Genomic DNA, 23,732 nt, shown 5'->3' on the forward strand with positions numbered 1-23,732 from the left:
GCCTATACACGGGTGGCTTATATGCGAGAAAATATGGTATCCCATTAAGCAGTAAGTCTCACTTGACTATTTTTCCAGAACTCAGCAACAGACCTCACATCATAATGCAGCGATTTTTGCCAGGAAATCTGCCCTCATTTCTTTTGAACAAAATATTGAAAACTAAACCGCATTTTCAGCAAACACGGGTAACAGCTGCCAGATTTAGAGTTAATAATCAAACTGCAGTTTGAAAAACTGGTGGCGTTTCACTGGTCTATTACAAGGACGGTGTTGAAATTGAGCATCTGCCTCATATGAATAAGTAAAAGTTCAATACTGAAAATAGAATTTTAAAAATGTTTTAGATATCTAAAATGTTAATTATTGATTGTCAAACTTTAAAAAAATGTGAAATTCCTTTGCCATATATATATATATTTTTTTTATTATTATTATTATTTTTTTTCCTTTCGTTCGAATCATGTTAACCATCTGTCTGCGTCCCATCCAAAATGGCTCTACGACCTGTTTTGGGGTCGCGACCCACTCGTAGAATACGTCATGATCAACTTTAAAACGACATGTAATATGAATACTGGCCGATAGAGTGTGCTGTTTCTCTGGCGGTGATGGTCAAGTGCTGCTCACTTTATTGATTCGGTGTGTTCGGTCGTAACATGATATGTTATCGAGCATTTTCAGGACAATGGCTGTCACTCGGCGTGACGGCAGAGATTGTGACTCGTTTGACGCCGCGTTAGCTGACAGCAGGTCAAAAGGCTGACGGTGCCGGGCGAGCAAGGCCGAGGAAGACCCGTGTAGGACGTCGGATGAGCCCAAAACGTGTTGATACAAGACGGTAAGCGCAGTTATCTACTTTCTTTTTTTTCTTTGTGTCTCGTCTAGTTCGACCTATTAGGATGACAAGCCAAGCTATTTTTTTGCTCTAAACTGGAGCTGGCGAACGGCGTCTGTTTTGGTTTTAGCTGCTAATGAAGCTAATTGTGCACACTTCCTGTCCGAATGGGCTGAGCCACAATGGGCTTCGTGGTGAAGCTTTAAATCTAATTATACTTGTATAATGACAATAAAAGCATTCAATTCAATATTAACACGAACCTAAATACATCTGAAGCATCAATTGACACGCATCCGAGCTGCAGAATGGTCCAATATATAAGAGCTTGCCATTCACTATTCAGACTAATAATGAGCATATGACAAGTTCCATGTCATCAGAATGATAACAAAAACATTTTTTGGTTATTGGTTTTAAACAATGACAAACAAATGCATGGGCGTTTCTAGGTTTGGTGGGCAATGGATGCTTAGCCCCCCACGAGATGCACAAGATATGTTCCACACGAGCATTCGATTGTAATTGATAATCACTTAATCGTTTGTGACTATAGTCGATGAATTTTGGCAGACAGTACCTTAACATATTTGTATTTATTGGGTTCAATAAACTGTCCCAAAAACTTTGTTGACTTCTTTTCCTCTAGTAAGGGCATTCAATTTTTTTCCAATTTGATAACGCTCATAAATACATTGTATTGTCTGCAAGCTGAGGGATAATAATATTCCTAAAATCAATAAAGGGGACTTTTAGGCCACAGGGTTTTTGTGTAAAAAAAAAAAAAAACTCTTCTGATTATTAACTCTTTATAGGCTCTTTTTGTAATTATTATTCTAATTATAGATATACTAGTAGGAAATTGATTAAATTAGTACCTTGTAAGGTTAAAAGAAATTGTGTATAAAACATTTCAATCCAATCAGAGAGGATGCAGATTTAAGAATTATTGGTCAATTTACATTTCTGTATAGAGTACCACAGGTGTCGGCAAGCATAGGTTCTGAATCGCTTATCCTCATAAGGGTCACGAGGGTGCTGGAGCCAGTCCCAGATAACAATGGGCAGGGTACGCTCTGAACTGGTTCCCAGCCAATCGCAGAGACAAACAACCATTCACACACACTCGGATAAGGACAATCTGGAGTAATCACTCAGCCTATCATGCATGCATGAATCATGCTCAACATATTTTTAATTGAATACACTCCGAAGATGCAATATTTAAGGTTCAAACTGATCATTTGTTTTTGGCCAAAAAATCATTAACCTTGATCAATGGTGTCAAAACCATTGAAAACCCCAAAACATTTGTCTAGAAACAAGTGGGAATTAATAGTCAAGTAAATCTAAAACAAATGTTGTCGGAAATCTACTTAGTAAAAAACCTTATTGAGTCACATCATCTAAGGCATTTATCACTAATTTGATTCTTGACTAATACGGAGGGATTGGGTTCTGAGAGGGCACGTGGCATTCACTGACGTCATGACCCGTCACAAGAGGGCAGGGTATTCCTGGCCTGGGGGGGTCACAAGTCCCCACGGGGCCATCACGTGATCTCATTCCACACTTTGATCCGCAATGAGGATAAGGGAGTAGTTCTGGGTAGCCTGTAGTCTGTACTGGGGTGTGGATAGTGTGCGTTTGTAGCTCTTAGTGTGGAGATGAAGCTGAAATGTGAGGAGGTGAGTGTACCATTGTTGTCATCTTTGTTGCTGTCAACGCTCACTTATATTGATTGACTTGCCATTTAAGTTTCACTCATGTTAATATCCCATTTTTTGCTTTCTCTTTGTGTTGCTTAAACTTGCACTTGGAATCTTCTAAAACAGGGATGTCCGACTCGGGTTGGTTCGCGGGCCGCGTTAACGTCAACTCGATTTCATGTGGGCCGGACCATTTTAGATATAATATTTTGATATATTTTTAGTAAATGCATTAAAAGAACTGGATTAAAAGCCCTGAATATTCAGTTTTTTTATAGATCTAAAACAATGTTTATTTTAGCTTTTTTAAAATATATTTTTAGATTTTACAAAAGGATTTTAGAACTAAAAACACAGAAAAAAATGATTAAAAAATTACAATTATTGATTTAAAAGGGAAAAATCAGGAAATTTAATAAACGTCTATACTCTTCATTTTAATTTGATCCTAAAACAGAAAGTCGGCGGCACTCATGATTTACTTTCCCGGGCCACATAAAATGATGCGTCGGCGCAGATTTGGCCCCTGGGCCGCCACTTTGGCACGTGTTCTAAAACAAAAAATCTCACGAGTGTATGTTTGCGAGGTGGAATGGTTACTTAAAGCCATGTTCAAAAATTGAATACAATCTGATGTTTTTGTATGAGTTTTATTTTTTTAAATCTTAAATTTAAAATTTGGGGTGAACTGTGAATTCTCTGACAGTTCAACTGTGTCCTGGTTTTTATAAATCCTTATTTACGTATTTGTTGGAGTCTTTGTTTTGATCAGGCGACCTATGAGACATTTGGAGACATTCTCAATGGTGACAGCTTTTGCAAGGCAACAGGCATATATGCCTGGCTCAGCATGTTGCGATGGTCTGAATTTTAAGAATTTTTTGCTGAGCTTACCTGCTCTGTTGTATGTGGGAGTCCCTCACTCTTCCTCCTCAATCTGTTTCCCCTTCATTTTCTGAGTTGTAAGCTACTCGCTAAACTTCCTCGTTACCGAGTGTTGCGTAGCATCCTCATGCTGAGTCAGACTGTTTAGTGTAGTAAGGAAGTCAAATGTTTTCACTTGAATTAAGACAAATCTTGGTTCAACTGTAACCCCTGTGGTAAATTCTTCCTTCAGGTGGCGCTTTTGGAGCTTCCCATGGCGGTGTACGACGAGAACATTGCCAAAAACCCCTTCTTTGTGGCCCTGGAGAAGCTCAGGCCGGAACTCTGTGACCAGGTGGCCCAGCTGCATGGCATCGTAAGACCTTCGTTCCATTCACACTGCCTAACCCCACGGATCATCCTTTCAAATACTCTTTCTTGTCTTTTATTGGATTCATTCTTGCATTTGGATATTTACATGGGGCTGCCCAGCAAATCCAGGTCGGTCCACCTGTGTAGAGTTTGCATGTTCTCCCTGTGCCGGCCCGGGGTTTTCTCCGGGTACTCTAGTTTCCTCCCACATTCCAAAGACATGAATGGTAGGCTGATTGGACCCTCTAAATTGCACCTAGGTATGAGTGTGAGTGTGAATGGTTGTCCGTCCACTCATGCCCTGCGATTGGCTGGCCAACAATTCAGGGTGTCCCCCGCCTTCGGCCCGAAGTCAGCTGGGATAGGCTCCAGCACCCCCTGTGACCCTTGGGAGGATGAACGGTTCAGAAAATGAATGAATGAATGAACATGCACATTTCACCAGTACTAATCACCCAAATACGATGGGTGTTTGGTCCACTTTGCAAATATTTAATGATCCTTACATGCTGCCAATTTTGCCCTCCATCATGAATCTGGTGAGGATACTTTCCATTTTCATGGTCATCTCCCTGGTCACGTACTCTGGGCACCTCACCTGGTCGAGGCCCCAGAGACATCCTTGGACCTGCTGGAAACATTGTGCCTTTTGGTAGGCCTAGGAAATGCCTTAGCACCCTAAAAATAGAGAGGACGGGGAAGCCCCAGATTTTCTGCTTAAGTCACGGCCCCGCGAGGATGAAAGTAAGTGGACAGATGGAGATAAATCATGAAAAAATATATATTATCAGTACCATCTGCCAACTAAAACTTCCCATGAGCAAAGACACTCAGCCCATGTTGTTGTGTTCTTCCACGTGTCCTTAATGCTTCACTGTTTGTGATTTCCGGGACAGTTTAGCTGATGTCAGGCTCTCAGTTACTCATTGACTATTCTCATTTTCACTTTGAAGAATTGAGCTCAGCCAGCTGTCCACTTGTGTAAACAAATGAAATTATCTCCAGTCAAGTTGCGATAAGATCCAAATGTCACCCGGTTGTAATGAGCCAAGTTTGTGGAACTTGAAAGAACAAGTCAGCATAAGAACAAAGCCATCCTGTGATCCAAGAAGATACCAGCTTAGATCTTAGCAAGGCTGATATCTTGTCATTTCACAGTGAAATACTTCCTTGAAAAAGTAATTACCACGCACATTGAATTTCGCTAAGTGTGTTAATCGATTTCCACAAAAAAATAGAAATTATCACTGTTATCTGATTGATACAGGTGATAAGTATATCTGTCTGGCTCTAAGCTGTGAGCTTCTTTCTAACAATGAAGTATTTTTTTTTCCAAGAATAACTTTTAAATGTTTGATTTAATTAGCGCATCAGCCTCGCAGTTCTGAGATTGAGAGTTCAACCTCAGATCCAGAGATTCTGATAATCAATTACTGGATAATTAAGGGTTAATAATGCTTGTATCTATTTTTGTATGAACAATTTAGATTTTGGGTTATGAGAAAAACTCTAAATAATTTTCTCTATATCTATTGGGCATGTCGTGCATGCAAGTTGGTTTACCCCAAGAACAAAATTATAGTAAGTAAAATTAATATGGCCCAGTGGATGACTGGTTAGCGCATTGTCTCACAATTCTGGGGTCAAGGGTTCGATCCCAGGTCTGGACCTTCCTTTGTGGAGTTTCCATGTTTTCCCCGGTGGGTTTTCTCCGGGTACGCCGGCTTCCTCCTACATCCCAAAAACATGCAGGGTAGGCTGGATGAACACTCCAAACTGCCCCTAGGTATGAATGTGAGCATGAATGAATGGCTGTCCGTCTCCTTGTGCATTTAGATGGCTGGCCACCAATTCAGGTTGTCCCCCACCTGGTGCCCATTGTTGGCTGTAATAGGCTACAGCACCCCCCGCTACCCTTGTGAGGATAAGCGGTACGGAAAATCAATGAATGATTTAATTAGGAATTTGTGAAACTATAACTGGATGAATTAGCTGAAAAACTAGCAGCTCACTGTGTTGGCGTACAACCATTTGTGCAGGTACTGGTTCCATGCTGTGAAAGTCTCGACGGCATCACGGTATCAGACCTTCATTTTGACAACTATGTGCTTCAGCCAATAGAGGACGGATACCAGACTGCAGATGGAAAGGTTGGTATTTTTATTCTATTTAGCTGGCTATGCAGTACGTCTAGGAATAAGTAAAATTATTCTGTATCCATTTAGTGTTACAATTTTTAGATGAACTTTTAAGATCTTCAGCTGAAACCTAATATGCTTGTATTGCAGGACATTCGGATCCAAGACAGGCAGGTCCTGTTTGGGTCCGGCATTTCACCCCCGGTATCTGTTCCTATCCTGTTCGAAGAAACCTTTTACAATGCCAGGGAGCAGAGCTACAGCATCCTGTGCATATCCAGGCCCGTGGAAGCGGGCGAACAGAGCCCGGGGGAGCCAGCGAGGTCATGGGGGACTGTGTACCATCTCAGGAGCCTAGATGAGGTCAAAGAATTCCTAGGCCGCCACACGCACAAGCTGGATAAATTCATCGTCAACTTCTGTCAAGGCTTCAGGGAGCATGACAGGAAGGGACTGAGACACCACATAGTAGGACATTCTGTTACATTTTGTGTTGTTGTGTCATGTGTGTGTGGAGCAATTTTTGAAAATCATCCAAATATTTTGGTCCGTAGATGCGCACAACTGTGTTAAGCCAACCTGAGTTACAGCGGTGATTTATGCTAGAAATCTAGGTCGTCTGCGATATTTTTGCCTAATACTTGAATTGATTTCATTTAAAGTAAGCTAGTTTGACCATCAAGCCCACCACTAGCTAGTCAATAGCTCCTTCATAAAATCTCAGTTTGATGAGAGAGACAACTTTACAACTGGATTGAAATCTCTATTCTTGACTAAGGTTTTTTTTTATTATCGCAAAAAACTTTTTTCTATAAGAGGATACAGAAACTAACTCATAATTCTTTTACAATTTACACAATGTCGCGCTAAATACCCTTAAATTAAAGATTAAAATCTTCAGTTAAAGCACATCATGTTCATTTTGTTCTAGTGTGGTGGTGTTTAAAAATAAATATGTCCCATGAGAGAAGAGATGAAGAATTAATTTTATGCATAAAATGAGCTTATTCATGTATAATCATCATCAGATGTCGCACATTATAGAATGGAATGGGAATTTGTGGATTTTGTCAAGTGTTCCACCCATTGTGCCAAAAATTACCAACAGCACATTTACCTACACAGTGTGTCATGCCATGGAGGTATATCACTTGGTATGCCAGTGTGACGGTGATATGATGTCCAAGTCACAGGATGTCGTTATCTTTCACAATTTAAGATGTCACATAATTTGTAAATATTTAGCATGACGATTTATCACATGATGTGTGCCTAGGTCACATAATGTACAGCAAGGGGGCCCATTACGTAGATTGCGATCTACCGGTAGCTCGCCAAAGAACTGTTGGTAGATCGCCAAGCTTCAATTGGTAGGTCGCACGTCAATAACATTTTGATCCGTCCCCTCTTTCGATTTCCTTAGCTAGGGTCTTATGAACTTGGCATGTCCGCAATAAGCTTTTGCGTCAATCGAGAGTGTATTTTCATCCCCGTTCCTGGCCACTCCCATACATGTTGATAGAGTCTAATGCGAGGTATATTATTACATCATTGCTGAGCTTTGTCAGTCGTCTGTAAAAAAGATAGATTGTGGAAGGTTAACTCCTTGAAAAGTAGATCTTGGAGGAAATAAGTTTGAACACCCCTGCAGTAAGTCATATGTGATACCGTTCCAATCAGGTCCTTTTCATTTCAGCACAACCCCTATTGGTTAAAGTGTTTGTGGAACAAAAAGCTGCAGCCTTGCAGCCCTCCAGGACCGCTTTGCCCACCCCTGAATTCTATCCCTAACAAAAAAGTAGATGGCAGGAGGTTGGCTCATTGAAAAGTAGATCTTGGAGCAAAAAAGTGTGACCGCCTCTTATGTACAGCATATATGCCATAGGCTAACTATGGGTTGTGTTGTTTATGTCACACAAAAGACTGGAAACATCACATCTCATGTTGGATATGTTCCGTGACTTGGCTGTCAGACTGACTTAGTGTTTTTGATGTCAGGACTCCGTCCATGGCCTGTACACGCGGTGTCTTCAGTGTGTGCTGCGAGAAGCTCAATTGGTGAGTCTCAAAACAAAAGTTCTCATGCTCCATCAACAATTACTACATTATGCTTTTGATTTCCAGTATAAAAATCATGTGAGGATTCATCATCATCATATGATAATTGTAATTGCTTGAGGATCATGTGGCTCTAACGAGGATCTGCAATAGATAAGGCAAGGCAAATTTATTTGTATAACACAATCCAATTACAAGACCTTTGGTGAACTCCGCCTCCTAAACATCCATCGACCAATCATATGCCAAACAGACCATAAGGAATCATTGCCTCATTGGTTGATTTGGTTTCCATCAAAAACTGCCATAAATATTTCCAGAAGACGACAAAAAGGTCAATTCACAGTGCTTTCCATCACATTAAAAGTAGCAAGACACAATTAAACACAAATGATGAAAAACACAAGCCATGTATTGCGTATGTGTAAAGTAGGGTAAGCTGAGTACAGCAGATAAGTGTTAAGGTTAGGTGAACACAGTAGTAAACAAGAGTCTTAAGCCATGACTTAATGGAGCTAACAGTTTGAGTATATTTCAGATCTCCAGGTAGTTTCTTCCAAGGTGAAAAGCAAAATAACCACTTAATAACATAATATCGTTGTGACCTCACTCTGCTTGCTACTTTTCTTGAAGCACATTACAAACGTTTTCGCTGTGATTTTAATGGTTCTTCATACTCACCGGGTAATGTAAATGAAGCCTGTGTTTTATTCCATGGTCAGACATTCTTATATAGACCAACAGCAAGGTCTTTCTTTTGAATCCTCTTTTGAGTCAAGCAGACAAAGCAATTGACATGTTTGTTGTCATGATACAGAATGTTTTTAGCAAGTTGCGACGGTTTGTTTTCATGACTTTTGAATGTTTTTCTGACAATGTTTGAAGGATTCATTCTGACTTACCTTATTTAGAAGGTCCTGGCCAAACATGAGCTTCAAATGAGTCTTCTAAAACAAGCAGTGGAGGTAAAAATAAGAAAAATTGAAAATCTGTTTGCTGGTGGATTTGCTGATTCTACTACTGTGTCTACTGCACGCCAGGTGTACGTCCATAACGGCATCCACCCTCTCATCTTCAACTTGGTGGGAACACTTGAAGCCAGCCAGGTGGGCGGAGCATAATGTTTGCCGGGTGTTGCAAGTTAGAAACGAGACTTGATGTTCTCTCCAACAGGATGCTGCCTTCAACAAAATCACCAGGAGTCTTCACGAGCTGGAGCACAAAGACTTTGGAGTCAAAGCACACTTCAGGTGGCTGGAATTTATGAATGCTCATGCATGTGGGCCTTGAAAACCAAATAATCAATTTCATACTACAAAACCAATCGAGCAAAAAAAGTTACCAAACACAGACTGTTTGGCCTTTCCATACATAAGAAATACAGGTGCTACGCTCATGTGTTTAAAGTTTTAAACAAGTATAAAAGCCATTGAGTCCACCCGATGGTGCAGTGGTTCTTCCACCTGACTTCGGTGCGGGCAGTCTAGGTTCGATTCTCACTCGGTGGGGGATGTGATTTTGTCCATTTCACTGCGGCCTGCGATTGGCTGGCAACAATCCGAGGTGACCATTGGAATGTCTAGCCATCCTAATGCGAGAGCTACAAACTCAAGCTAAAAGTGCTTATTACACCAGCAAATAATTTAATAGTTCAAGTATGGTGTGATTTTGTCCGAGTATGTGCTATGCTATGCGCTAAACAGGCTCGATTGGTGAAGGCAGTTGAAGGGCAATGAAATCTCTTCCCTTTTTCTGCCCTTTTAGCTTTAACTTGTCTCGTGCCAAACGGGAGCTGAGTCAACTCAACCAGCAAACATCGCCACTCCTCAAGTTGCTCTGCTTACGCAAAGTGGCCTTGACCGCCACGCTCACATCCTCCTCCTCAGGTACAATGGCAGCAAACTCAAACACCACTGGAATCAAGACATTTGTAGCCATTGTCTTTGTTAATTACAGTAATACCTTGACATACAAGTGTCCCAACATACGAGAAATTTTAGATACGGTGAAAATTCCGAGCAAATTTTTGCCTTGAGATACCAGATGGTTCCCGATGTGGCCATCCGAGTGGCCGAGTATGCGAGAGGCTGCTAATGAGAACAGCATTGCTTTGTCTTTCTCGCTGAATCTCCCTCGCGTAAAGATATCTAAGGAGCACCGGGCCGTACAGGTTGCATTTTTTACTGGAGATAGCGTGACCGAGGCGGTCCGGCGGATGAGTGGTTAGTGCGACGGCCTCACAGCTCTGGGGTCCTGGGTTCACGTCGGTCCACCTGTATGGAGTCCGGTTTCCTCCCACATTCCAAAAACATGCATGGTAGGCTGATTGGACACTCTAAATTGCCCCTAGGTATGGGTGTGTGTGCATGGTTGTCCGTCTCCTTGTGTGCCCTGCGCTCGGCTGGCCACCGATTCAGGGTGTCCCCGCCTCTGGCCCGAAGACAGCTGGGATTGGCCTCCGGCACCCCCGCGACCCTAATAAGGATATGTATATATGTGTGTGTGTATGTGTATATATGTGTATATATATATATATATATATATATATATATATATATATATATATATATATATATATATATATATATATATATATATATATATATATATATATATATATATATATATATATATATATATATATATATATATATATATATATATATATATATATATATATATATATATATATATATATATATATATATATATATATATGGCAAAAAAGGGGGAGGAAAATGAAAATCTATATATTTATACAGTTTACAGAATGTATGTTTGTACTTAGGGAGAATAGATATACAATTGGGTACAATGTCTCATTTCCCCTTTCGCATGTGAGTCCGGACTTAAGATTGCTCTGTGTGATCCGCGGGTTTAATTCAATCGTAAGCGCTCACAATGGAAGGCTTTGTTAAGTTGACAGTGGCACGACCCCGTGCTAATTTTTGTTTGTCCACTAGTCATTAACTTGTTGGTGGGCATACAGATTAAGGTGTTTGGCGACATCGCACTTAACTAACTGTATTTGTGTGTGTTTTTAAAGGGTGTACGTTTTTTATGTATCTTTGTTGTTGTTTGTGTGGCAGTTATCGCTGTGTTTGTGTTTGTGGGTGAGGGGCACGCACATTTTGTGTATGTTTTGTTGTTGTGTGAGTTCATATTGTGGTGTTTGGTTGTTGTTTTTTGTTGTATATCTTTATGTTTGAGCATGAAGGGGAATGGACCCACGTGGAGGGAGGTCTCGTGGACAGAGATTGTGGTGCACTGAAGTTTCCTTTTAATAACATAAACTTGTTCATCTCATCTCATCTCATTTTCTTAATCGCTTCATCCTCACTGGAGTCCGGGCGGGTGCTGGAGCCTATCCCAGCTCACTTGGGGCCTAAAACAATTTAATATTAAGTAAAATATCTTTTTTTTTCATCAAGAATTTCTTCAATGAACATACGTATTATTCTAGTGTCAGACATACGTGGGCTATAGTTCATTTATTGCGATATCATTAAATGATGTTTCTTTTTGTGTAGCAGCAAGCATACATACTGTCTCTGCTGATGACCTGCTGTCTGTTATTCTGTATCTGCTGGTCAAGGTGGAAATTCCCAACTGGTGAGAAGGAAACATACCAAAGAAGGTCTTTATATACGCACACGCAAACTTATAAAATGTCAATTTGGTGTGTGATATTTTGCAGGATGGCCAACCTGAGCTACATGAAGAATTTCTGCTTCAGTCAGTCGAGCAAAGATGAGCTGAGTTACTGTCTAAGTACCTTTGAGGCTGCCATCGAGTACATCAGCTTAGGAAAGCTGCACCACACGCTCTCTGTGTGTAGCACACGTAATCGCAAAACACACACACTAACAGTGTTTCCCAACCTTTTTTGAGCTGCGGCACACTTTTTGCATTGAAAAAATCTCAAGGGACACCACAATCTGAAAATCTTTTAACTTAAAACTATGTCGCCTATACAGTGGTACCTCGAGATACGAGCTTAATCCGTTCCGGAACTGAGCTCGTATGACGAGATTCTCGTAACTCGAGCGGACGTTTTCCATTGAAATGAATGGAAAACAAATTAATTCGTTCCAGCCCTCTGAAAAAACACCTTTTTTTTCCATGACAACGCACTCGTAAACGGAACAAACAAATTTAAATTAACTTGGATTAATATATACAGACAGTCAAACATACGTTTAATGTAACTTTACACAAAACTGAATTCTAATTTTGTTGTAATCTTTTGTTACCTTCGTTTTTCGGGTTGGCGGTTTGCCACGCCTCCGCCCTCACGTTCGCTATCGATGGACTGTTTGCTGTTGTATTGCCTTCAAAATATTCCCAAAATGATGCACACAAATGTCCTCACAATAGGATAACGCACAATGATTCCCATTTTAATTTTTCGCACTGACCTAATGTCACCAGAAGTTGATCTCTGCGGACCCTGAACAAAATCCACTTCGTCAGATTGAAGATTGATTATGTTTTTTTTTCTTTCAATTACAGAAGGGTACCAATAGTCTACACACATGCTGAAAATGTGTCTGCACTGTATGTGTGTGTGTTCAGGGTTGTGGTGAAGGGAACAATGAGGTGAAAATGAATCTTGAGCTTGCGAGCGCCTCCACGCCCATCAGTCTTTTGTTTGAGGTAAGAAACAGAACCTTAACACTCGACTGTATTTCATCTGAGGTGCCCAGAACTCACGTGTGTGGAAATTGTGTTTAGCACATTTCGAAAGGAAACGAGGCTGAAGTGGCTCGTCTTCTAAGCGAAAGCGAGAGCGAAGAGGACCTGCGCCTGTGTCACCCTCTGTGCTCCTGTAACCTCTGTGACCTCCAACAATCTGGGTCAGGATTTTGACCTGAAATGTGCCTTAATAAAAAATATTTAAAGATTAAATACAGCGGAACTGTAATTTGGGCAGTGATTTTTTTTCTAGACTAGAGGTAGCCAGCATTCCACCTGTTCTATACTTGTAGTACACTTTTGACAATCATTGTCTGATTTTAAATAATTTATGAAGAAGTGAGGACGGCCCAGCGTCTGAGTGGTTAGCGTGTCGGCCTCACAGTGGGTGACCTGGGTTCAAATCCAGGTCGGTGCACCTGTGTGGTGTTTGCATGTTCTCCCTGGGCCTGAGTGGGTTTTCTCCGGGTACTCCAGATTCCTCCCACATTCCAAAGACATGCATTGTAGGCTGATTGGGTACACTAAATTGCCCCTAGGTATGAGTGTGAGCGTGAATGATTGTTTGTCTCCTTGTGCCCTGCGATTGGCTGGCCACCGATTCAGGAGGTCCCCTGCCTCTGGTCAGTTAGGATAGGCTCCAGCACCCCCCGCAACCCTAGTCAGGATAAAGCGGTTCAGAAAATGAGATGAGATGAGGTCTGAAGAAGTCAAAGGAGTTAAGAAGTCAGTAGCCAGATACATAATACTTCCATTAATTTCTTTACTATTTATGTATTTGTACATAGGTATAAGTAAATATTTGGAAAGCTATGTATGTCTTTGACAAGTCACACAGTTTTCTAACATATCTACGCTTCTTTGTACAATTTTTAGTGACTTTCCATATCTGACGTTACTTGGAAAGCATTTAAAGGAAGCTGATTGTTTAACCATTTTGCCTGTTGTTGCAGGAAGCTGAACGACCTGTCTCTCGTTACGCCGTACTCCAGGGATCAGCGAGGGTACACGCCGCTACACGTCGCCGCCATCTGTGGTGAGGAACACAATATACTACACCAAAGTTAATTAAGTAACCATAAAAAAGATTCCACGTTTTCACTTTCTTTAGTAATAGGCTGTAGAATATAGATACATTTTGTGAAATCCAGGTTTGTCACCTAAATTTGTTTTTTTGTGGTTTGATAAAATTTTTAACAGTTTTTTTTTCTTCTAAAAAGTAACAATCCTTTTATCTAAATTGATGTATAGAGATTGGTGAAGCAGCAATTCAATCAAATTGAACGAAATGCAAAATATCAATCAACATTGTCATCTTAGACATAGTTGTATAATACCCTTTTTATAAAAAGAGGTTTTAATTTAAATGTCTTTTTTTTTTTCTAAATGAAGAAATACCACACTACAAAACAGACAACATAACTACAACACACTTTTTTGATTCTGCACGTGTGTATTGGGTTTTTCAAGGTCAAGCACAGTTGATTGACTTGCTGGTATCCAAAGGAGCGCCAGTCAATGCCACGGATTACCACACGCTCACGTCACTGCATCTGGCTTGTCAGAAAGGATACCAAGGAGTAACGGTCAGCACACACCCACAATAATTTTGTGAGCTTCTGGAGCTAACACGAAAAAGGTGTTGTAACACAGGAGAAGAAAAGAACAACTGCAATTGATGGATTTCCTGTCACTGTCCATTTTGTGGGTTCTCAAGAAATTATTATTATTACATTTCCAACGATTAATGGAATAATCGACTGGTAATCTATTATTAAATGAATTCACAACACACATTCTATAATGGTTTGACCCTCTTCTTTTCTGCTCTCTATACGCTGACATTTTGCATCTTCTGTCTGACACTAAAGGAGTGTTTCCCATTGAGTTATCTTTATAGCTGTGCTTGCAACAAAGTCGCTTTTATTTGTTGTCACTCGCTGATCCTTATGTAGAAGTACAGTTGAACCTCAGTGTTGAAGGCTGCTAAGGCATGTGGAATAGAATAATGCTAATTTGAAAGAAGATAAACTCTACACATGACTGTCATCCCGTTTGAATTTATGTTTTGTGTGTTTGTGTGTGTGTAGCTCCTGCTTTTGCACTACAAGGCTGATGCCGACGCTCAGGACAACAACGGCAACACGCCACTGCATCTGGCGTGCATGTACGGACATGAGGATGTGAGTCGCACCCTTCCTGATCTGGCGACACTCACTCGCCACTATATCAATAAAACTCCACCCGCTATTAGTGAAAATCTGTCATATACAACAGTTTCGAATACATTTAGCAATTTATAAAAACATACATCAACTTATTATAAAAAACATTATAAAATAGCATCAAAGAAAATCAAACATTGTATGTATACATCAAATCATGCGCAGCAGTGTCCAAACTACAGCCCGCCGGCCAATTGTGTGCCAGCTTCCCAGCTTTTATTGGCCCCAATATTCTTATGGTAAATCTATGTTATAGTCATTACAAAGCTACATAACACAACAAAACACAATTAAACATTATATAGTGAAGCAGCAAGATGTTCAATCAAGTCATATGAAAATCTACATATTATGCTAACATACTAACCCATTGGCAGGCTAGTTTACATTAGCAATGGTGTTGGGTTATAGTGATAAACCTTAAATGATCTTCTACATGAAAACACATGAAGCAGCACATAAAAACAGCTTGTGAAAATTAAAAAATAAAATAATAATACACCGCTTATAAAAAGTCTACTCACCCCGTCCAGGTTTTTGTGATATAGTAATATGAGTCATGTGTCTGACAATGTAGATGGGTTTTTTTTCAGTGTGTGAAGGCTCTGGTCTACTATGACTTCCAAACGTGCTGCTTGGACCTGCGAAACGACAAAGGCGACACGCCCTTGCACTTGGCGTCGCGCTGGGGGTATGAGTCCATCATCCAAGTTCTCCTGGAGAATGGTGCCAGTGTCCACACGGTCAACAACAGCGCGCACACACCCGCCCATTGCGCCCTGAATTCTAAGGTTAGTGTGTGTGTGAGTTCTTATGTGTGCAAATTGCTTAGTAATTGACTCCACCTACTGAAATGATAACTATTTACTCTTTATTCCACAAGATGCTTTCAAAGCGATAGTACTTTTCGGCTGGGTCGTTAGTTGCAAAAAAATGTAAATACTAGTTATACATTCCTGGATTTACTGTCATTCAAGCTGTAAATATACCACAATTCTGACCCCCCAAATATTTTAATTCATAATAACTAAAGTTAGGAATTAGTACGGTTCTCTGAATCATGTATGACCATTACCAACGTAGTCCCAAGGAATCCCAGACACAAACTTTACAGTGCAGAGTCAAATACCGTGCAAAAGCAGAGCACAATGAACTGCCAGTTGGCAAAACCTGAGGAAAACTTGCCTGGTTCAAGGAGCAATTGATTGGTATACGAAAACCGATATCGACGTGCAAAACACACGCAATAGTCAGTTGAGAAATCGCATAACCTTGAGATATCAATTGAGGCCCCAACACACACGGAAATTATCCTGCTAAAGAAAGATAAACAAACACTGTCAATGCCTTAAGAGGGGCAAAGCACACAACTTTGACAAGTATTCAAAAGGTTTCCAGTAATGTTGATTTGCAAAAGCAAGTTTGTCTATGCATGCCTCCCATTTGTTTTTGTTGCTTTGTTTATGTAGGTGCTGAGTTTGTTTGGGTCATCACAGAAGAACCTGCCCGGCAGGAACAGCAGCAGCTTTCGGGTCCGGACGGCACATTCACCCTTAAGTCAGCATGGGTATTTTAGTGTTTTCTTGAGTGACGCCGTGTCTCGATCTTCCCCTCAGTCCCCCGCGCGAGTTTCCCCTACGACGTCCGACCGCAGCAGTCGCCGGTCGTCCACGTCGAGTGTTTCATCGTCCTCACCAAGCTGTGAGCGACGACCTGAGGTTGCGTTGGCAAGGCATCACCAGGTGAAGCCGCGATCTCCAAGCACGTTGACAAAGCTGGTTTCCATGATGACCTTGAGTGATTGACAGGTGGACAAGCTGCTGCGGGCCGTGGCCGACGGAGATGTCGAAATGGTGACCGTGCTACACTCTTAGTGTCAAGTTGTCTTTAACTCCCTCAGTTCTTTGTCCCAACTTGAAAGGGTCTTTCAAGAACAACTCAATCACTTACTCCATTTTTAGATTATGAAGATTATTTGTGGTTAGAAGGTGATTGGAAGGTGATTAGGTTGAAAACCATAAAGAAACACATGACATTATCTTTGGTTTAAATGAATAAAACCGATCAAAGCATTACTTTGTTTACTAATCACATCTTAAAGTAACTACAAACATACAGTAAAGTATTCAAAAGTAAAAGTAAATAGGCATCTTAACTGATTGAATGAACCAAACATAAACATTCACTTTGCTAAGATTGATGAATCATCTAAAGACAAGGAACACAAATTGTGCCTGAAATTATACAAAGTAAGCATTAATCAACTGAAGGGTGTCTTTGGGTTTTTTAGTTGTTTAGTTTGTCTTGTCAGTTGCTATGCTCTGTTGGTGACTGGCTCCTCTCTGGCAGGCTTCCTTTGAATGTTCCACCTAAGCTCAGATGCTGTCTGTGGGCAATATGTGGAAAGCTTTGTCTGATTGAGGTTTCTCTGCCCCCTGGTGGGGGGAGGTGCATCTTCCTGTTAGTTGACTTGACACTTGTTTTTCCTGTCTTTACATATTTTTCACTTTTCCATTTCATTCCTGTCTCTGTTTGTCGTGTTTACCTCTTTATTTCCCGTTTTTATCACTTTATTGGTCTTATATATCTTGACTTCTTGTTGGCTTTCTCTCGTTCCCTGCCATCTCTCATCCCCCCTGTGTATGCTGAAGGTGCGTTACCTGTTGGAGTGGACAGACGAAGATGAGGTGGATGTCTCAGCCGAGGGGTCTCTGTGTCACCCTTTGTGTCAATGTGCCACATGTGCGCCAGCTCACAAGGTAACACATGTACAAAACTGAAAAACACTCTTTCCAAATTTGTTTTTTTTCTTCCATCTCACATTCTCTCATCTCATCCCCCAAGATTCTAACATTTTCATTTTAATACAGTGTACGGTCTTAGCAAGACTTCAATGTTGATTTAACAGTTGTCGGTTACTTCACAACAATTGGAAATTATGGAAGTGCATTGTTGCCACATCAGAAATCAAAAGTTGTCTGTGTTTTTTTAAACCTGTAGTAGCGCCTCAAAAATGACTCATTGTTTTCTTGAAATAGTTTTTGAAATGAAAGATAATTCCTGAATATTCCTGGAATTTTGGAAAGTTGTTTTAGAAATGCCATTTAATTCATGAAGACGCACAGCAATATTAGGATAATATTTGACAATATGTACTTACATCTTAGTGTCAAAAGTTTGAGAACAAAATCGATAGCAATGTGCAGGCTTCACAGACTTTCCAGAATTCTAGTAGTCAGAATTACTCAGGTAAGACACCTCCAAGATGACTCGATGACAAAATTGTGTTTTTCCAAAATGTAAGAGTTCAATCTATTTTTATCTGCTCTGCAGATGTTTCAAGCAAGTGTATGTATGTGTGTGTATGTATATATATATATATATATATATATATATATATATATATATATATATATATATATATATATATATATATATATATATATATATATATATATATATATATATTATATATATTTATTTATATTTATTTATTTTGTGTTTATTTATCTTTCTGCAGTTGCATGCAGTCCCGTGTGGCGCGTTGTGTGTGAAGAGCGCTAATGTGGACGGCGTCACCCCTCTCCATGTGTCATGCACGTATGGTCACCTAGAACTGACGTCGCTCTTTATCCGCCACGGCGCCGATGTCAACGCACGCACTGACCACAAGGCTACACCCCTTCACCTGGCCAGCCAATACAACCACCTGCAGGTAGACATGGCCTCTCCGAAAGCTCGTCGACCATCGGCACTGACATGCAGGTTTGTATATTCAGGTGGTGACGTTCCTACTTGAGTGCAACGCCAAGATCAACAAGAAGGATCGGTACGGGAACACGGCGTTGATTGTGGCCTGTCTCCATGGCAACCTGGAGACCGCCGCCACACTGACAAACGTGAGCGTCGACACTGAGACCGCAGAACTTGCGAAGGTGTAGATCTTGTTGTGTTAACGTTGTGTTCCTGTTCAGAGCGAGGCCTTGGTCAACGTGCGAAACCATCAAGGCAACTCGGCGCTGCATTGCGCGGTGCGGGCAGGTCACCACGCGCTAGTGGAGATATTGCTGAGGGCCGGCGCATGCCCACACCTCAGGAACAAAAAACACAAGACGCCCCTAGAAACGGCATACCAGCTGGGCGGAAAGGTACCGACTTGTCCGGACGAGCATCGCGTGCATCACGTGTGGATGCGGCTAACTATCTCCGTTGTCGTTCAGAATGCGGAGCTTGTGCGATCGCTCCAGAAAGCGTCAGGACTTTCCCCCGATGACGAGCCTATCAAACTCCTGTCTGTGCCCAAAGGCGCTCTTGGTAATGTTTCAGCCCTGAGACAACAAAATGTGTCAATTATTTTGCTTGCTTCCTCACCGTTTTTTTTAAATTTGTCTGCTGCTAATTTTTTGATTATCAATAAACTGTTTTAAATAGAGCATTTTAGTAACTGAACATTAGATTAATTTAAGACAGTTTAATTACTACTTGTGTCATGTACGTAGGTCAATTGTCAAATAGTCAAAAATGAGTATTTTTGGTCATTAAAAAAACTGGCATCCACAGATGTGGACATCAGATCTTAGGTCATTTAGGCCAGCGATCCCCAACCTTTTTCTCCCCGTGGACCGGTAAAGGTCTTTTGACCATCCGCTACAGTATTAACCTATGGTAAAATGTAAATGTGCACTCAAAATCTGCTCCTCACTTATGTGGACACCAGGTCTTAATTAGAGTGGCTCGCTTCTGTTAATGAAGAAAAACTGTTTTTTTCTTTTCAATTATTAATCATTATTATACAGTAATCCCTCTATTCTTGCGTCATCACTTATCGCGAATTCACCACTTCATGATTTTCGTCTGCTATTATTTTAAAAAGATTTTTTTTTTAAGTTCAATAAATCTGAAAATCCGCACTGAAGCCACTCTTGCTACTTTGACTCAGCACTGAAGAAAAAAAAAAGTTAGAGGGGTGACCCTACTTCACAATTCCTCGATTATCGCGGCCATGTCTGGTCTACATTAACCGCGATATTCGAGGGATTACTGTATTTTTATATGAATACATGTAATAAATAAATAGAATTATAAATTGACAAAATTTGAAAAAAACCTGAAACAAACTATTTATTCGCCCCAATAACACCCTTAAGTTGATGTGCCTATTGTATTTAAAGGTGTTATAAAGCATGAAACAATGTCTTAAAATAAATAAATCAACTCTCAAAATTTGGCTGAATTTAGCTGTAGCACTGTCCTATTCAAAACGAAAACATCTTTGTTCCTTTTTGTCGTCCTTTATCTCCATCTGTCTGTCTGCCTGCAGCTCACTCCTTTGTTCAATGTCTGAGGCTCAACGATCCCGTGCGACACAAATCGGCTGCCAGCAGGTCGTCTGTCCACCTTCAACTTCCCTCTCGTCAACCTCTTATCCAGCAGGATCGTTAAGTGCCTCCACATGTGTTTTTCTTCAGGATTCAGCAAATGAAGAAAACGTCCTGCAGTCCAACTCGGCGCTCAGCTGCACCTGAGAAGGTTGGTCTCCCATTCTTGTTAATGACACGTAGTATAAATGGACAAACAACACCTATGCGGCACATTAGGGTCTCAACATGAACTACCAAGTTACCCATAGAAAAGTACCTCAATACGGCTTTTTTTTGCATAGGAGCAAATTAAATAGAAAAGCTGTTTTACTATTTGTGCTTAGGCCCTCCTTAGTGTAGGGCAAAGAAGGTATCTACAATATTGTTTTTTTTTTTCAGAAATATCTGTGGAGTAATCTGTGTTGGAACCAACGCCGTTACATAACAAACTCCTTTTTTGCTTTATCTTCTAAAGAAACGCCTCGCATTTATCAGTCTATAACGGCCATATAGTTTTTTTGTACGAACATTACCCGCATTACTTACAAATGAAACGTCTTCATCGCTACTTATTACCGTGTTTATTCGAGTACAACGCATACCCGTGTATAACGCGCACCCGTACTTTGTGACTAAAAATTGGTATACATTTTTTTTCCACTTTTTCTCAGCTGACACCAAGTATTGCACCGGTACTGGTAACTGGCAAATGTTGAACATGTATCGCTATGACAAAACATTTATTCACAACATATGGTACGGAAACTTGGTAAAACAAACTACTAGTATGAACGCAGTTCTGAAATGGAATTTACAATTTTAAATCCTTAAAGTCTAATTCATCATCATATTCAAACATTTTCAAAGTCTGATTCATCATTATCAGATTCGCCAAACAATTGATTCCATTCTTCTTCAGCGAGGATAGCGCTCCCTGGGCGGACTAGAGTGAGCGGCTGCCCTGCTAACATTTCTCTGGAGCAACTTTATTTTAGCTATAAATTAGCCGAAGGCTATTTGGAGTGGGCTGGCTTTTGTAAAAGAAGGTAGATTATATCCCCTGGGCCCTGGTAGAACGGGCTCTCACGCGCCATCTGGCAGATAAAGACAGGTTTTACCGCTCCTCTTATAATGGCTGAAGAGGGAACTTTTTCGCCGGCGGAGTTCAGTATTTCCCTGGGATTTGGTGATAAAAGTAAAGACCTCATCTATAATCCGCACCCGAACTTTCTTCAGTTTTCTTGGTACAAAATGTTGCGCGTTATACTCGAATAAATACAGTATGCAACACAGTGTAAGTGAACAATTGGCTTTTATTCAAATGAACCCTCACCAGCGCTTTCACTTCGCACGACACATTGTCCACAAATCTCATTGGTCCCGACCCCTCAGCTTTCAGGCAAAGTTAAACATCTGCAATATTATAACTTTACTCAAGTAATTGTCCTTTTTCTCTCAATAATTTGGTCTTGAATTTGAAGCTTTTGTCATCCTCTTTTGTTCTCGTGAAATTACCTATTTTCCTCTTAATATGACACCTATGGGAATTACTCCCTTCGTCTTTTTGATTAATACTCGTGGGAATCATTATCATCATTGAGAGTAAGAGTTGAGAAGCGGCAGGTTTTTGACGTCGGGTCATTTGATTATCATAATTGGACTGCTTACTCCTACAAGCATCCAAGTCCAATATACAACAGACCTTTGTTGACGCTTTGGTCCACGATTTCTTTAATATGCAAGCTCATATGTGCTTATGTGTGTTTGAGCAAATGCAGCTGAGTCCAGAGTCGAGAAAGCACCAGTTGCGACGTGTCGGCACAGTGGATGCAATCGGCCCATCCACGGGTGATGACGGCACCCCGCCGCCAAGACGGCGGGGCATTGCTCGCTGGCACACGCTGGATTTGGGAGAGGAAATGACAGAGCCCTCTCTTAACGTGTGCATGTGGACTAAGCGTTTTAATGAAGATGAATCTGTACACGAGAGTTGCGCGGCAATTTCGATGTCGGAGGGACGAACACTGCACGCCACGTTGGCAGAGCGCTCGCAGGACGACGTCGCTCCTTGTTCAGCCATAAGCCTCCCGCGAAGCGCCGACGTTGGGGAGATACCAAAATGTTGCGATCCGCAACTCATTCAGGACACGACCCTCACTTGTGACACGCCCCTTATAGGAGGCACACCCATCTCCAGTGAAACATCTCATGACTAAGACCCTCCTCTAATCAAAGACACCTTCAAATGTTAGTGAATATCTGCCTCATTTCACTTAGTCAACATTTTTTGTGTTCATCCCCATCAAGTCGGTCCTTCTGTAGGTGGCACCCTCCAAACTGTTGACAATTTTCATATTTCTAGTAGGGGACAAACAAGGCATTTGTCTTCTTTGATAGACACACCCCAACAAACATTTCTCCCCTTGTAAAAAAAATGTTTAAGTACAACAATAAAAAAAAAAACGCTTGCAGAAAGAAATGTACTAAACCAAAAAAATGTATCTATTTTGACCATCCAAAAAGCATATGGTTAACTTATTCGTTATCAGACATCAAACTACTTTGCCTCTTTTATCAACTTTTTCTGTATATCGTGCTTAATCTACAAATAAAAATCACCTTACTTGTCCCATGTTTTCGGTTACTTTGCAGATGTGACATTGGAATGAGAGCACAGGCCAACAACCTAAACTGTATTCATTTTCCGAACCGCTTATCCTCACAAGCGTTGCAGGGGGTGCTCTAGCTGACTTTGGGCACCAGCCGGGGGACCCCCTGAATTGGTGGCCAGCCAATCACAGGGCACAAGGACAACCATTCACTCTCACACTCATACCTAGGGCCAATTTTGAGTGTTCAACCAGTCTAACCTGCATGTTTTTGGGATGTGGGAGGAAACCAGAGTACCTGGAGAAAAAAACATGTAAGCCCAGGGAGAACATGCAAATGCCACACATTAAGGACCCACTGGGTCCTAGAACCGTGAGGCAGACGTGCTAACCACTTGACCGCAAATATAATAATTCAGAGATTAAATTAAATTACCCGATGTTAAGAGATATCAAAGAAATTGTTATTGCAAATATACAATAGAAATACCACACATTTCTTAATGGTAAAGTCTAGATTTTACCATTTTAAAAGTCGATTTTCAGCCTATAAAAGTTGTCATTGTTTTGATTATCTGTATATACTACATGTCCCACCCTCCCCCAATTAGCCAATTACTGGCTCACATGTATGCCTGCATCTTGAGGCTATTTAAAATAAGGCTGCTACAACTTTTACAAATCGTCTGAATTGGTGTCCTCTACCACTAAAGCAAAAGAAAAAAAACTCGTAGCGACAAATGCAGTAATAAGACAAGGCTTAGCAATAGAGAAGCTTCCATCAATGGCGAGAACTGAAAACTCACGTTTTGTTGGGGTTGGTGGATGGGTGTGTTTTCCTTGTGTATCCTGTCCGCGTGATTG

General features: G+C 40.8%; 1 protein-coding gene across 4 annotated transcripts; it reads left to right on the top strand.

Moving 5' to 3' along the window:
* Nucleotides 1-585: 585 nt before the first annotated feature.
* On the top strand, nt 586-22,888 carry ankrd27 (ankyrin repeat domain 27 (VPS9 domain)). 4 transcript variants are annotated; one of them, XM_077596211.1, is made up of 28 exons: nt 586-841; nt 3,665-3,787; nt 5,823-5,933; nt 6,072-6,389; nt 7,920-7,979; nt 8,891-8,944; nt 9,020-9,085; nt 9,153-9,229; nt 9,744-9,865; nt 11,510-11,591; nt 11,677-11,809; nt 12,555-12,635; nt 12,714-12,835; nt 13,628-13,710; nt 14,145-14,260; nt 14,765-14,857; nt 15,493-15,690; nt 16,369-16,431; nt 16,516-16,641; nt 16,708-16,752; nt 17,551-17,658; nt 18,420-18,614; nt 18,679-18,798; nt 18,874-19,047; nt 19,120-19,213; nt 20,220-20,283; nt 20,368-20,428; nt 22,029-22,888. In XM_077596211.1, the coding sequence occupies exons 2-28, from the start codon at nt 3,686-3,688 to the stop codon at nt 22,473-22,475; spliced, it is 3,315 nt and encodes a 1,104-aa protein (XP_077452337.1). In that variant the 5' UTR covers nt 586-841; nt 3,665-3,685; the 3' UTR covers nt 22,476-22,888. The 4 variants fall into 4 exon arrangements, with proteins under 4 accessions (XP_077452337.1, XP_077452340.1, XP_077452339.1 ...); XM_077596214.1 differs by having other exon boundaries at nt 22,038-22,888; XM_077596213.1 differs by having other exon boundaries at nt 11,513-11,591.
* Nucleotides 22,889-23,732: the final 844 nt, after the last annotated feature.

Source organism: Stigmatopora argus, chromosome 3, assembly GCF_051989625.1.
Source record: "Stigmatopora argus isolate UIUO_Sarg chromosome 3, RoL_Sarg_1.0, whole genome shotgun sequence".
NCBI classification, from domain to species: domain Eukaryota; kingdom Metazoa; phylum Chordata; class Actinopteri; order Syngnathiformes; family Syngnathidae; genus Stigmatopora; species Stigmatopora argus.